Consider the following 12,905-nt stretch of genomic DNA (forward strand, 5'->3'; position numbering starts at 1 on the left):
CTGCTGCTGCTGCTGTGTGGTTTTACATTTCAGTTTAATAAATAAATTGAATTTCCTGCATCATCTGATGGTATCATGCATTCATTGACGTTCTCTTTTAACACTGAGTTCAGACACATTTCCTCAAATATCATCCTGACAGATTTGGTATTTTTGGAAGCTTTGTGATCTCTACTAGAATTAGAAATAAAGTTCTGAGGGTTTAGTTTGTGAAGACGAAGCCACCGGAGGGTTCAGAACAGTTTAAAGTCAGGTGTCGTCTACATGTCTCTTTGGTGGAACTGATAACAACCCATCTGCAACATGAGGAGACACAACTACACACTGCTTTACCCATTTAAAATATTAATAAAATATAGAAAATATTTAGACTAAATATTACTTTAACAATCCAAATATGTTTTTACACTGTAAATATTTTGTGCAGCATACATCATTTCAGTCTGATCTGAATATTTGTGTTACAGTTACAATAATTTAGAGGCTATTTGTAGTCTAATGACTGCATCTATTCAATCTGTATAATCCAATATTTTTAATAAAATTTCACAATATTATCTGCTACTGAATGTCTGCTTATAATTCAAAGCTCAGTTTCACAGGCTTCAACACTACAAAGTTTTGTAAAAAATGTCTGTTTTCAGATTCATTATGATTTCTATTTTTTAAAGTTTTTAATTCTGATATTCTAATATTAATTTCTATATATTCAATTATAATTCTAATATTACAAAATCTACAATAAGACAAAATGCAGCTTATTTGCAAATAACTGAACAGATTATCATGTCTGTATAACATGTTGCAGAATAAATTATAAATGATATAATTAACATAGTTAATAGTTTTTTTATTTATAAAAATAATACATATCTTCACATATGTGTGTGTGTGTATGTGTATTTTTTTAATTCAAACAATATTTTTTTTTTCTACGATCAGAATATGGAAATAAACTGGAGCACCATAATAACACTGAACTAAAAAATGTATAATCAGTAACTCTTAAGTCTTTATTTGCAAATATTTGTGTGCATATGGATTTATATATTAGGACAAAACATCAAAATCAATACAGAGACATAAATCTTGACAGAAATCAACAAAGACAAAATACTGTAACTTTATTAAACACAGACACTGTGATGTTACAGTTTATTAAGAATATCAAAATTATGATTTAAAAAGACAAATTTAGCTTTGCAGGATGAATAAAACGCAAAAAAATAAATGTAATAAAGGTTTGAAAAATACTAAAAACTAAATTATATTTTCTATATTTATTTTTATTTTTTGTATAATACAAGTAAGAGTTAAAAGTGGGAAACAAAACAAACCTGAGCTAAAAAAAAGTAACTGTTAAGGTTTAATTTGTAAATATATATGTGTATATATGTATTTATATATTTAGCACAACTGTATCTAACTTGTGCATTAAGAGAGAAAATGTAAAACCAACCACAACACGTCATAAGTGACATTTGTGAACACTGATCAAAGTGATAAATGAGATGAATTGATGAGATGTGATGGTGAGAAAAGGCGAGCAGAAAACAGTCAGTCAGCATGTGTGCAGTTGGTGGACGGTCCCTTGTTTCTGAGGATCATCAGCAGAGAGAGTCCACAGCAGTACACCAGACTCTTCACTATCAGCACTGTGTACAGCACACAGAGCAGCTTCACCTGGTACTGAGACGGGACAAGAGCTGCTGGTGGATCTGCTGATGGAGCTGGTGTTGGAGATGCCGGTGGAGATGGTGTTGGTGGAGGAAGAGCAAAAACCTCTGAAACAGAAAAAAAGAGAAAAACAAATGTCAGTGCTCTGCTCCTCTGCTCTCTCTGACAGCATCTCCAGATGAAGCTGAATCACTGCTAAACACAGTCACCAAGCCTTCATTACCTTGTTCTGTTTGGGCCTCCACTGTTCCCCCCTCGTGCTTGACGTAGCAGCGATATTTATATGTGTAGAGAGCATCCCAATCAACCACCCTGATGGCGACGGTGCGTCCCGGCTCTCTGAGCTCCAGCTGTTCTCCCTCAGCAGGGTTCGAATTCTCCAGCCTGCCGTTCTTCTTCTGTCTTTTCCAGGAGAACTGGACCACAGGAGGAGACATGGCTGAGGCCAGACACAGCAGGGAGCTCTTCCCCTCCAGGTGGGCTCTGGATGCTGCTGGGTACACGCTCACCACGGGCTTCACTACCTGCTCATCTGAAGTTTGACAGCAGCAACAAGCAGCACAGACACACATTCACACAGTCAACAGCAGCTTACAGCACTGCACTGCATTCAGTCTGATCCTGAAAACTACATGATCACTAAACTACTCATCAATACACCACAAACATCATCTACTGGACACTGTATCAATAATCATATCAAACTAAAGCATCATAGAAGCTCATCATATGTCATATATAAAGATTAAAACATCATTTAACACTTTATCAATATTTACCACAACATTAGTTACTAATATAATAGAGTTTATAAAATATAAAATATATCATGACATAACAGCTTCACATAAAATACATTTGCTGATGATTATAGTGTTTTATGTAAAATATATTTACCAACATATACTTTAATTATTAAAAATCAATAAATAATTTTAACATGAGTTTGATCTTTTACTTAAAACAATATTACCACCACCACGACTACCATGTTCAGATACGTCTAATATAATATAATATAATATAATATAATATAATATAATATAATATAATATAATATAATATAATATAATATAATATAATATAATATAATATAATATAATATGATGACGTTTGTCTTAGTGAAATTTAAAGTATAGTTTTATTACTTGGTTAAAATATATTATATTTATGTTACATTTGTAAATGATTATAGTGTTTTATATGAAGTATATTTACCAGCATATACTTTACTCTAATCAGACACACAATACATCAATACTTTTAACAACTTTTTAAAGAGTTTTAGCTTTTATATAAAACACAATTACCACAACATGTTCAGATATGTAAATAAAATGTAATATAATAATATAAAAATAATTAAATGACAACATGTAAATTATCTGATTCATGATATTTTCTGCCAAACACTCTCTTAAATATGTTTTAACACTATATATTTGACAATATGTTGATTTCATAAACCAATATGATTTATATTAAATATGGATTAATATATACAATTATACATTTTATCTATAAATTATATTTAGCTTCATCACACATTTAAAATGAGTTTGCCTTCATGCATTAATTTATCTTCCACTAAAAGACATATTTATCATCATAAACACACAATTATCATGAGATACATTTTACCATTTACAAATATATACTGTATATTTAACACACAATATATTTATCACTATTTGCTTCTAAAATGACATTTAGGAACATTTATTAAATGATGTTTCACATCATATATCATCTTGTTTTTAATAAACAGGAGCTGCTGCTGAATCAGTGAGATTATTAAATACTGTTTATTTGTAACATTACTGATATCAGACTTTTTGGCTGTAAACCAACTTTGATGTGATGCATAAATAAAGAAGAACTTGTGGTGTGCAGTGAGATTTGAAGCTCTTTTCAGGAGTTATTGATTAGTTTCATGGAAGAATGGCTGCATCAAGAATTCTCTAGTAAATATGAAAAAACTAACATGTAAAGCCTGAAGCAGCAGAAACTAAAACTAAAAACACATTTTCAACTTGTTCAATAAAACAACTGAAGGAAAATTTTAGTTAAAAGTTTAGTCTTACCTACATACAGTTTAGTTCCAGAGCCAAAGATGAAGTAGTCCTCATCTCCTCCCACAGTGAATGAGACTGTGACAAAAACCTGTCTGCTGTTGAATGTGTCAGCTGAGGTGAACGAATCCAAATTATGAACCAGTATCATATTTCATCTCCATGATGTGTTTCTCTAATGTTCATATCAACATGACTGTCTCTTCTTTTATTTGATTTTAGCCACATTAGCAGTGTGACTATATGGATGCTAATGTCAGTCGGTTGGTCGGTCCACCACTTAAGTGCAGATCCATTGGATCTGATTGTGGATCAAAGGACGGATGGATTGTTCATTAAATGTTGTGCAGACGTTCACGGTCCCCAGAGGATTCAATTCTTTATTTGACTTGATTGATTCTAACTTTGAATCTAGCGCCACCAGCAGGTTGACATGTTTGGTCCAGACTGAAATATCTTTTCATCTATTGGATGGATTGTCATGTAATTTAGTAGAAATATTCATGTTCCCCTCAGGATGAATTATAATAACTTTGATCCTCTGACTTTTCCTCTAGCGCCACCATCAGGTCAACATTTAAACTCAACTAAGAACTCATTTAAAATCATACTGACATTTGTAATGATGCAAATTACTTAAAGCTGCTATAATCAATATTTTTATAATAACCATGATGTGTCAGTGTGTAATGTGTTGGTCGTGGCTCGTAGTGATGAACCTACAGAGAATTATCAGTGACTCTGCAGCTCCTCTCGGCTTTACGGAGCTTTATAGTGAGTTTCAGCTCATTGTTTATCTGTCCGGCTGCAACTTTACTGTTTTGTTAAATAAAAAAAAATTAAAGTTCAAAAGTTGTAAAGTTGACATTTGAGGAGATTTGTTGAGTATTATGAACTAAACCAAGTTAGGATGACATTAGTACCTGTGCTGCCATGCAGGTACATTTTCATAGGAGCCGTAGTTTTTGTTTGCTTGTCAATCAATTGTTGTTTAACATTTTGAATCACATAAAGGATTAAATTTCTAATAGTAAATGCTGTAGTGGAGCCATTTGTCTTAGAATATGGACAGTAAACATCAGAATCTGTAGTTAAGGTTTAGTTAGGTTTAGGTAAAGATCATGGTTTGTGTTAAAATGACTTCCTTGTTAAGATGAGGGGAGCTGCGTCGTCATGGTTACAATAATAAACACGTGGTTAAAGTTAGGAAATGATGGTGGTCGTGTTAAAAGAAACAAACAGTGTCTGCTGTCGTTTCTCTTATGAAGACAGTCTCAGCTGCTCACAGAGCAAAATCCATTTACATTTACCACATTTCTGTTGAGGGGAAATTGTCATAAATCCAAGAATTGTGTTGAATCTTTTACTAAAGTGAAATTATCTGTTGAAATCTGCTCAAAGATGTGACGTGAAGAATGCTGCCTGAAGGCTTTTATTGTGAAAGAGACACAGGAAGTGTTTTCATTAACAGCAGATTATTATTGTGAAGGAGGAATGAACTTTATTCCAGCAGCAGGTCAAAGAAGACCATTTTTATCTTCATCTCAAACTTTCAACTCTGTCAAACATCTTTTTCTATTTATTATTTTCTCAATTTTTGTTATTAAATCAAAAGTTAATAAAGTTTCACTTTTGATCTCTCCATTATTTGTCTCTTTTATCTGTGTTATATTGTTGTTTGTTTGTTTGTTTGTCTTAATCTTGTTGTATCATTGTGCTTCTGTGTTGCTCCTTTGTTCTCACTGTGTGGAACAACAGGAAACCTGCTGAAATAGCTGATAAATAATATCAATGAAATATAATGTTTAAATCAAAATCCTGACACCAACAGACAAACATTTAGTCCTCAGCTCAGTTTGTTAGTGACTCTGGCTGAGATGGAGGTGAAATATGTGAACCTGGGCTGTGGTTTACTGCTCTCTTCCTGTCACAAACACTGTTTGACATCTGTTCATCTGGAGGTTTTTGTACAGGCTGCAGGGATCATTTCTCACTGTGGGAACCACTTTTATAACAGGAGCAGTAGTAGGTGGCTGAATGTGAGGGTTGAACTGTCTGAATCTTCAACTCATAGACGTTTTCATTTTTTTCACCTGAGAAATCATTTTCCTGAGGATGATTGTAACCTTTACCTACTCTACCATCATCCATGTCAATTCTCAGAATCCTTGTGAATGTTTCTGTGTCTTTCTTCTGGTACCAGAATACATAATAATTACTGCTACACTGGTCAGTTCCTCCACAGCTGAAGGAGACTGTTTCACCAGTACTCCTGGTCAATGTTAAATCATCCTGAATCAGGTCTGCTGCCATGGCAACCAGCGCTGTAGAGAAACAGACACACAGATGAAGGTCAGTGTGACAGTATTTGTTAAAGGTTGAGTTTGTTGGCTCCTGATTGGCTGGAAACACTCACCTGAACACAGACAGCACAGAGCAGCAGCTGGGAGGAAAAGCATTTTGTGCAGTGGTGTTTCCTCTGGTGAACCTGGGGAGAAGTGGCGCTCTGATGCAGCTGAGGCCAAACAAGGACGAGCTGTGAGATCAGACGAGGGCGTTGTGGTTTCTAACAGCTCCTCAAACCTCCCATCAGCCCCTGCGGCGGACAGATAAGGCTGCTGCTGCTGCTGCTGCTGCTGTGTGGTTTTACATTTCAGTTTAATAAATAAATTGAACTTCCTGCGTCATCTGATGGTATCATGCATTCATTGACGTTCTCTTTTAACACTGAGTTTAGACACATTCCCTCAAATATCATCCTGACAGATTTGGTATTTTTGGAAGCTTTGTGATCTCTACTAGAATTAAAAATAAAGTTCTGAGGGTTTAGTTTGTGGAGACGAAGCCACTGGAGGGTTCAGAAGAGTTTAAAGTCAGGTGTCGTCGACATGTCTCTTTGGTGGAACTGATAACAACCCATCTGCAACATGAGGAGACACAACTACACACTGCTTTACTGATTTATTGTATTTTTCAAGTTACTATATCTTTTTTTTTTAATCTAAATTTAAAATATTAATCTCAAAAGTAACTACAGCAACAAAAATACAATATTTTCCTCTGAAGTGTTGTGTAGTAGAGGTTTAAAGTAGTTTAAAATGGAAAAACTCAAGTTAAATACAAGTACTGTAAAACTGTACTTGAGTACATTAACTGAGTAAATGTACTTATTTACTTTTCACCTCTGTAGGAAAAAACAGCTGGATGTAATTTCATCATTTTTCATTCTTTTTTTGTTATTTTTGTGTCATTTATTTTTCCACATGTTGCGCCCTGCAGTTAAACAGCCCGATCATTTGACATATACATTCTATATACAATATGAATATATAAAATAAAGTATATAAGATATTTAGACTAAATATTACTTAAATATGATCAAAATATGTTTTTCCACTGTAAATATTTTGCGTAACATACATCATTTTAGTCTGATCTGAATATTTGTGTTACAGTTACAATCATTTAGAGGCTATTTGTAGTCTAATGAATGAATCTTTTTTACCGCCATTCTGTATAATCCAATATCTTTAATAAAATTTCACAATATTGTCTGCTACTGAATATCAGTTTATAAATCAAATTTCAATTTCACGTGCTTTTAACTAAAAAAGGTTTTAAAAAATGTCTGTTCTCAGATTCATTAAGATCTTTATTTTTTAAAGTTGCTTTTAATTCTGATATTCTAATATTAATTTGTACTAGTGCAGTGCTTGTTCAAAATATGTCTGTTATGAATGGGTTGATTACTTGGCCTCTGGTGTTGCTGCTTGCAGATTTCTCGAGAACCGCTCATCCAAACAACTTCACACTCGACACTGCACTTCATTGTGTCCTCAGCAAAACACCAGACAAGTGTGAAGTCGATCAGATGAACTGTTGTAGAGAAAATCGAAGGACACACATACATACAGACAGACAGAGACTCCTTCCATTTTAGTTAAATATATTCAAATGTAATTCTAATATTAGAAAATCTATAATAAAAGAAAATTCAACCAATTTGCAAATAACTAGACAGAATATTGAAGTGATCACATTTAAAAATGACAATTGTATGATAAGTTACAACAACAAGATAATCAACTAAATAAAAAATTTAAAGGTGTAAAATATTTAACCATAGTTCTTATTTAATTATATGTTTTTTTTATTGTTCATTGAGAAGTTACTATTGATTGGGAATAAACTAGAGCATTATAACACTGCAATAAAATTATATAATTAGTAACTGTTCAGGTGTTATTTGCAAATATACTGTATTTTTTGGGGCATAACACATTAAAATCAGTTCAGAGACACAAATTTGAACCCTATTTTGAAGGAAAATCAACAAAAACAAAGAACTTCATAAAACACAGACACTGTGATGTTACAGTTTATTAAGAATATCAAAGTTATGAATTAAAAAGACAAATCTAACTTTGCAGAATGTATTAAACACAAAATAATAAATGTAATAAAGGTTTGAAAAACACTAAAAACTAAATTATATTTTCTATGTTTATTTTTATTTTTTGTACAATAAAAATCAACATTAAAAGTAGGAAACAAAACAAACCTGAGCTAAAAAAGTAACTGTTAAGGTTTAATTTGTAAATATATATGTGTATATATGTATTTATATATTCAGCACAACTGTATCTAACTTGTGCATAAAGAGAGAAAAAGTAAAACCAACCACAACACGTCATAAGTGACATTTGTGAACACTGATCAAAGTGATTAATGAGATGAATTGATGAGATGTGATGGTGAGAAAAGGCGAGCAGAAAACAGTCAGTCAGCATGTGTGCAGTTGGTGGACGGTCCCTTGTTTCTGAGGATCATCAGCAGAGAGAGTCCACAGCAGTACACCAGACTCTTCACTATCAGCACTGTGTACAGCACACAGAGCAGCTTCACCTGGTACTGAGACGGGAAGGACACTGACACACACACACACACACACACACACACACACACACAGAGAGAGACACACACACACACACACACAGGTCAGTCTTCTCTCCACACTGTTTCAGTCTGTTCAACTGTGGACATTTCATCACAATATCATCACATTTTCTTCAGTAGAACTTGGACTTTTCCAGACGGGACGACCAGCTTTACATGAAGACAGGGGTCGACTACAGTTTGACTGACAGCTCAAAGGCCCTTATTAAATACAACAAGTCAGGGCCGGACCCAGCTTTTTAGGTGCCCGAAACAGGATTTGATTTCCTGTTTTCAACTTAAAATAACTTTTGAATCCACAACTAACTACAATTTATAACAATTAAAATCACTGAAGGATAAAAAGCAAAGTCCAAATACTGTTTAAAAACACACAGGTTACTATAGATTTGAAGTTTTTACCACTTGGGGGCAGAAGAACTCCACAACAAGCTAACAAACTCCTCTCTGACATATTATGGTCTGTCTGCTGTTTGCTGCTGGGCAGGTAGTGTACAGTGGGTTTATCAGGAAACAGCTGCTGCTGCTGGAAACACTGAGACTGAAGCAGACAGGAAATGTGCTGCAAAACCACAACTAGGAGCTAAAAGAGGCTAAAAAGCTCATTTAGTCATTAGATTCATTCTTAATATAAAACTATTGATTAGTGGAGCTTTAAGATATACTCCCTAAACTTGTTCTATCACCCTCGAGGCCTAAAACTGAGTATAGCGCCCCCAAAAGGTGTTATTTGTCAGCCTGTGAAGTGAAAGCTCTCTCAGTGGGACTTGTTGTGCTGTGGGACACTCTAACAGAATCAGGGAGTGTATGTTTAAATCCTTCAATGATGAGCAGAAAGTGAACAGACTGATATGCAGCCCTAACTGCAGCAGGACATTGGAGCTGTCAGAGCATGCAGAGAGGCAGCAGGTGATCTTACAGTCAGCTTGCTGCAGAGCTGGCAGGTCTGCTGGCTCTCTCTCTGGAGGACAGGAGGCTGCTGGAGCTGGAAGCTCTGAAACACAAAAGGAGTCAAATGTTTGGAGTTGCAGTGAGAAATGTCAGTGCTCTGCTCCTCTGCTCTCTCTGACAGCGTCTCCAGATGAAGCTGAATCACTGCTGAACACAGTCACCAAGCCTTCATTACCTTGTTCTGTTTGGGCCTCCACTGTTCCCCCCTCGTGCTTGATGATTCATTGAATAACAAAACCCAAATTAATAATACTATTCATAATTTATAAAATTACATATACTAATTTCATAATTAATATATATTGTTTAATCATATAGATTTTATATTTAATAGTTGTATTACTTTATTGTTGCTGTTTGTTTTATTATCAGTTTCTCTTATGAAGTTGTTTTTGTTAATAAAACAAACCAGTTTTTAAATTGTGGTGTTTCTGAAATCTTTCATCTTCTTCTAAATTGAGGTTTTTACCTGCAGAGTGTTTAAATTCACACTGTAAGAACATTTTTAACATTCACTTCCTCTCTGCAACATTTAAAAAAATACATCCTACATTTGTTATCATCAATCAGAGCAGCAGAACACAAACCACACTGAGACAAACAAGTCATCTTTACTTGTATTAAAAAGAAAATACACAAATAATAATAGAACACAAACAGTCAGACAATAACACAATAAAGTTTCAGACGTGTATAATCAAGCAACATCAGCAGCTGGTCAAAGCAGAAAATGCTGTTGTTTTTCTCCCATAAACCTCTTTAATGTTTTCACACTAGAAAGCTCCTCACATAGAGGTGATAACCAACTGATGACAGTTATTTCTGCAAATACTTTACCCAAAGGACAATTGGAAATCTGAGCCCAAAAGCTGCTGAATCCTTTCTTGAGTACATTTATTATTTACCTTTAAATTAATGTTGCAAACATCAGCAAAATCTTCTAGTATCTTTTATTCACTGAAGAAATGTAATATTTGTGTATATGTATATATTTAGTGTAACATTAAACGATACGAAAAATGTAAAAAAAGAAAAAAGAGGTCCTTTTACTTTAAGAATAATTTATTTGCATGACCATGATCTTCTGACAACTGAAGGTAGTTTAGTTGACAAATCAGACGTTCAGATCCGAAAACACTCATATGTGTTATATTTGGAGGATACTGACAAACAGCCCCTTCTGTCATTTATGTATGAACACTCGGCAATGACAAGTGTAAACTGTAAAGCAGTGGTGGAAGAAATATTGAACTGTTTCACTTAAGTAAATGTACCAATAATACAGTATAAAATACTACTTTACAAGTAATGGTTTTACTTTCAAAATTACAGAAGTATTATTTGCTAAATGTACTTAAAGTATCAAAAGTAAAAGTACTCTTTATGTAAATTGTCCTCACACACTGTTACATTGATCATATACATATATACAGAGTCTGTGAAAAGTATTCACCACTCTTGAAATGTTTCAATGTAGTGGAGTGGACGTATAAAGAAGCATAAAATGGAAATACTCATGTAAAATACCTCACAATTGCACTTTATTACATTCCTCCTGTACCTTTGCTAAAAACAAAAAAGAAAAAGTGACAAGACCTCCAGATGTGTGGCCTTTGTTGGTGGCTGGGCTCAGTTTGACTGTGTGGGTGGAGGGCTCAGTGGAAAAAAGGTTTACAGACAACAAGAGAAAAGACCCACATGACAAATGAGAGGGAGGGAAGTTCATGAGTGTACAGCAGCAGGTATGAATCTGTTCTCGGCGGTTATTAGGACTCATATAAAACTGTTGACAGGGAATCAACACTTCCTTTCCTGCAGCAGACGGGCCGTGTGGGTTTCTGCTCAGCAGCCTCCACTGTTGACAGTGAACAGCCACTGTTCACTGTGGTTTTTAACTTTACACAATGACGGTTACAACCATCAACTCTGGTTAAAGAAGGGTTCCAGGAACTTCAGTATGAATTCAGCGCTCACTGTCTCAGTTTTAATCTGTGTTATTAATGTGTGAGAGAAGCAGCTGAAATCCTAAACTCAGAGCTGAGAAACTGACATCATTAAATAAAGGGAGACGTTCAAACTCCTGCAGTCTGCTCAGGTCCCACAGTCTGTACTGAGTTCACAAATACATTACTCAATAAGTTTAAACAAATAGATCAAAATAAAATGGTTGAAATTGTGATTGAGGTGTTGAACATCCTAATATAATAATAATAATAATAATAATAATAATAATAATAATAATAATAATAATAATAATAATAATAATAATAAATGCATGACTCATGGAGTCATGCATTTATGTTTCCTATTATGTAAAAATACGAGTGCACATATACACATATGTTGGTGTGAACCAAGTTCATTTTCTCACATATTCCAGCTTAATTATAATAAATGATTGATTGAATAACAAAACCCACATTAATAAGAATATTACTATTGTACATAATTATATATATTAATTTAATAATGAATTAAAATTATTTTAAAATAGAGATTTTATATTTAACGGTTGTATTACTTTTTTGTTGCTGTTTGTTTTATTATCAGTTTCTCTCATGAAGTTGTTTTTGTTAATAAAACAAATCAATTTTTATATTGTGGTGTTTCTGAAATCTTTCATATTCTTCTAAATTGAAGTTTTTGACTGCCGTGTGTTTAAATTTACAGTGTTAGAATATTTTTAACATCCACTTCTCTCTGCAACGTTTAAAAAAAAATACATCCTATATTTGTTATCATCAATCAGAGCAGATGAACAAATAAATAATCTTAATTTTCTTATAATCATATTATATGTGAATGTACCAAACGATTTTGTCTTGATAAAACTGCAAGAGCTGATCAGTGTTTTGTTGATTTAGAAAAAAATAAAAAAACACCCCCATCATTTTGACAAGATTCAGGCTTCAGTCCAGACTAATCAAGCCGCTGTGTGATCATTTTTATAGCAGCTGTAGCTTCAAAGTAGCTCTCTGCTGTTTCGTCATGTGTGTAAACAACAGTTTCTTCAGCATAGAGTTGTACATTCACACTTAAACAATTATAAAAGATGATCAATACACAAGCTAAATAATCAGGGACCCATCACTTATTTTTGCATCATTTATTTTTGCTTCTCTTGACTTTGTTGTTTCTGTTTAGCTGTAAACTTTTCTTTGTATCTTCCTGTACATTTGCTTTTAGCACTATGTGAAAGTTTACTGAGATCTACTCACGACAAGAGTCAAATTACTTGTACGTTTCAAA

The 12,905-nt window shown here is 33.8% G+C and overlaps 1 protein-coding gene across 1 annotated transcript; it reads right to left on the bottom strand.

Annotated features, from left to right (window-relative positions):
* Nucleotides 1–1,473: 1,473 nt before the first annotated feature.
* Nucleotides 1,474–7,260, bottom strand: LOC137193535 (uncharacterized). The gene is made up of 6 exons (XM_067604746.1): nucleotides 7,255–7,260; nucleotides 6,166–6,385; nucleotides 5,891–6,073; nucleotides 3,762–3,863; nucleotides 1,901–2,209; nucleotides 1,474–1,784 (listed from the first exon to the last, which is right to left on the bottom strand). The coding sequence occupies exons 1-6, from the start codon at nucleotides 7,258–7,260 to the stop codon at nucleotides 1,558–1,560; spliced, it is 1,047 nt and encodes a 348-aa protein (XP_067460847.1). The 3' UTR covers nucleotides 1,474–1,557.
* Between the last annotated feature and the right edge of the window lie 5,645 nt (nucleotides 7,261–12,905).

This window comes from Thunnus thynnus, chromosome 12 (assembly GCF_963924715.1).
Source record: "Thunnus thynnus chromosome 12, fThuThy2.1, whole genome shotgun sequence".
In the NCBI taxonomy this organism is placed as follows: domain Eukaryota; kingdom Metazoa; phylum Chordata; class Actinopteri; order Scombriformes; family Scombridae; genus Thunnus; species Thunnus thynnus.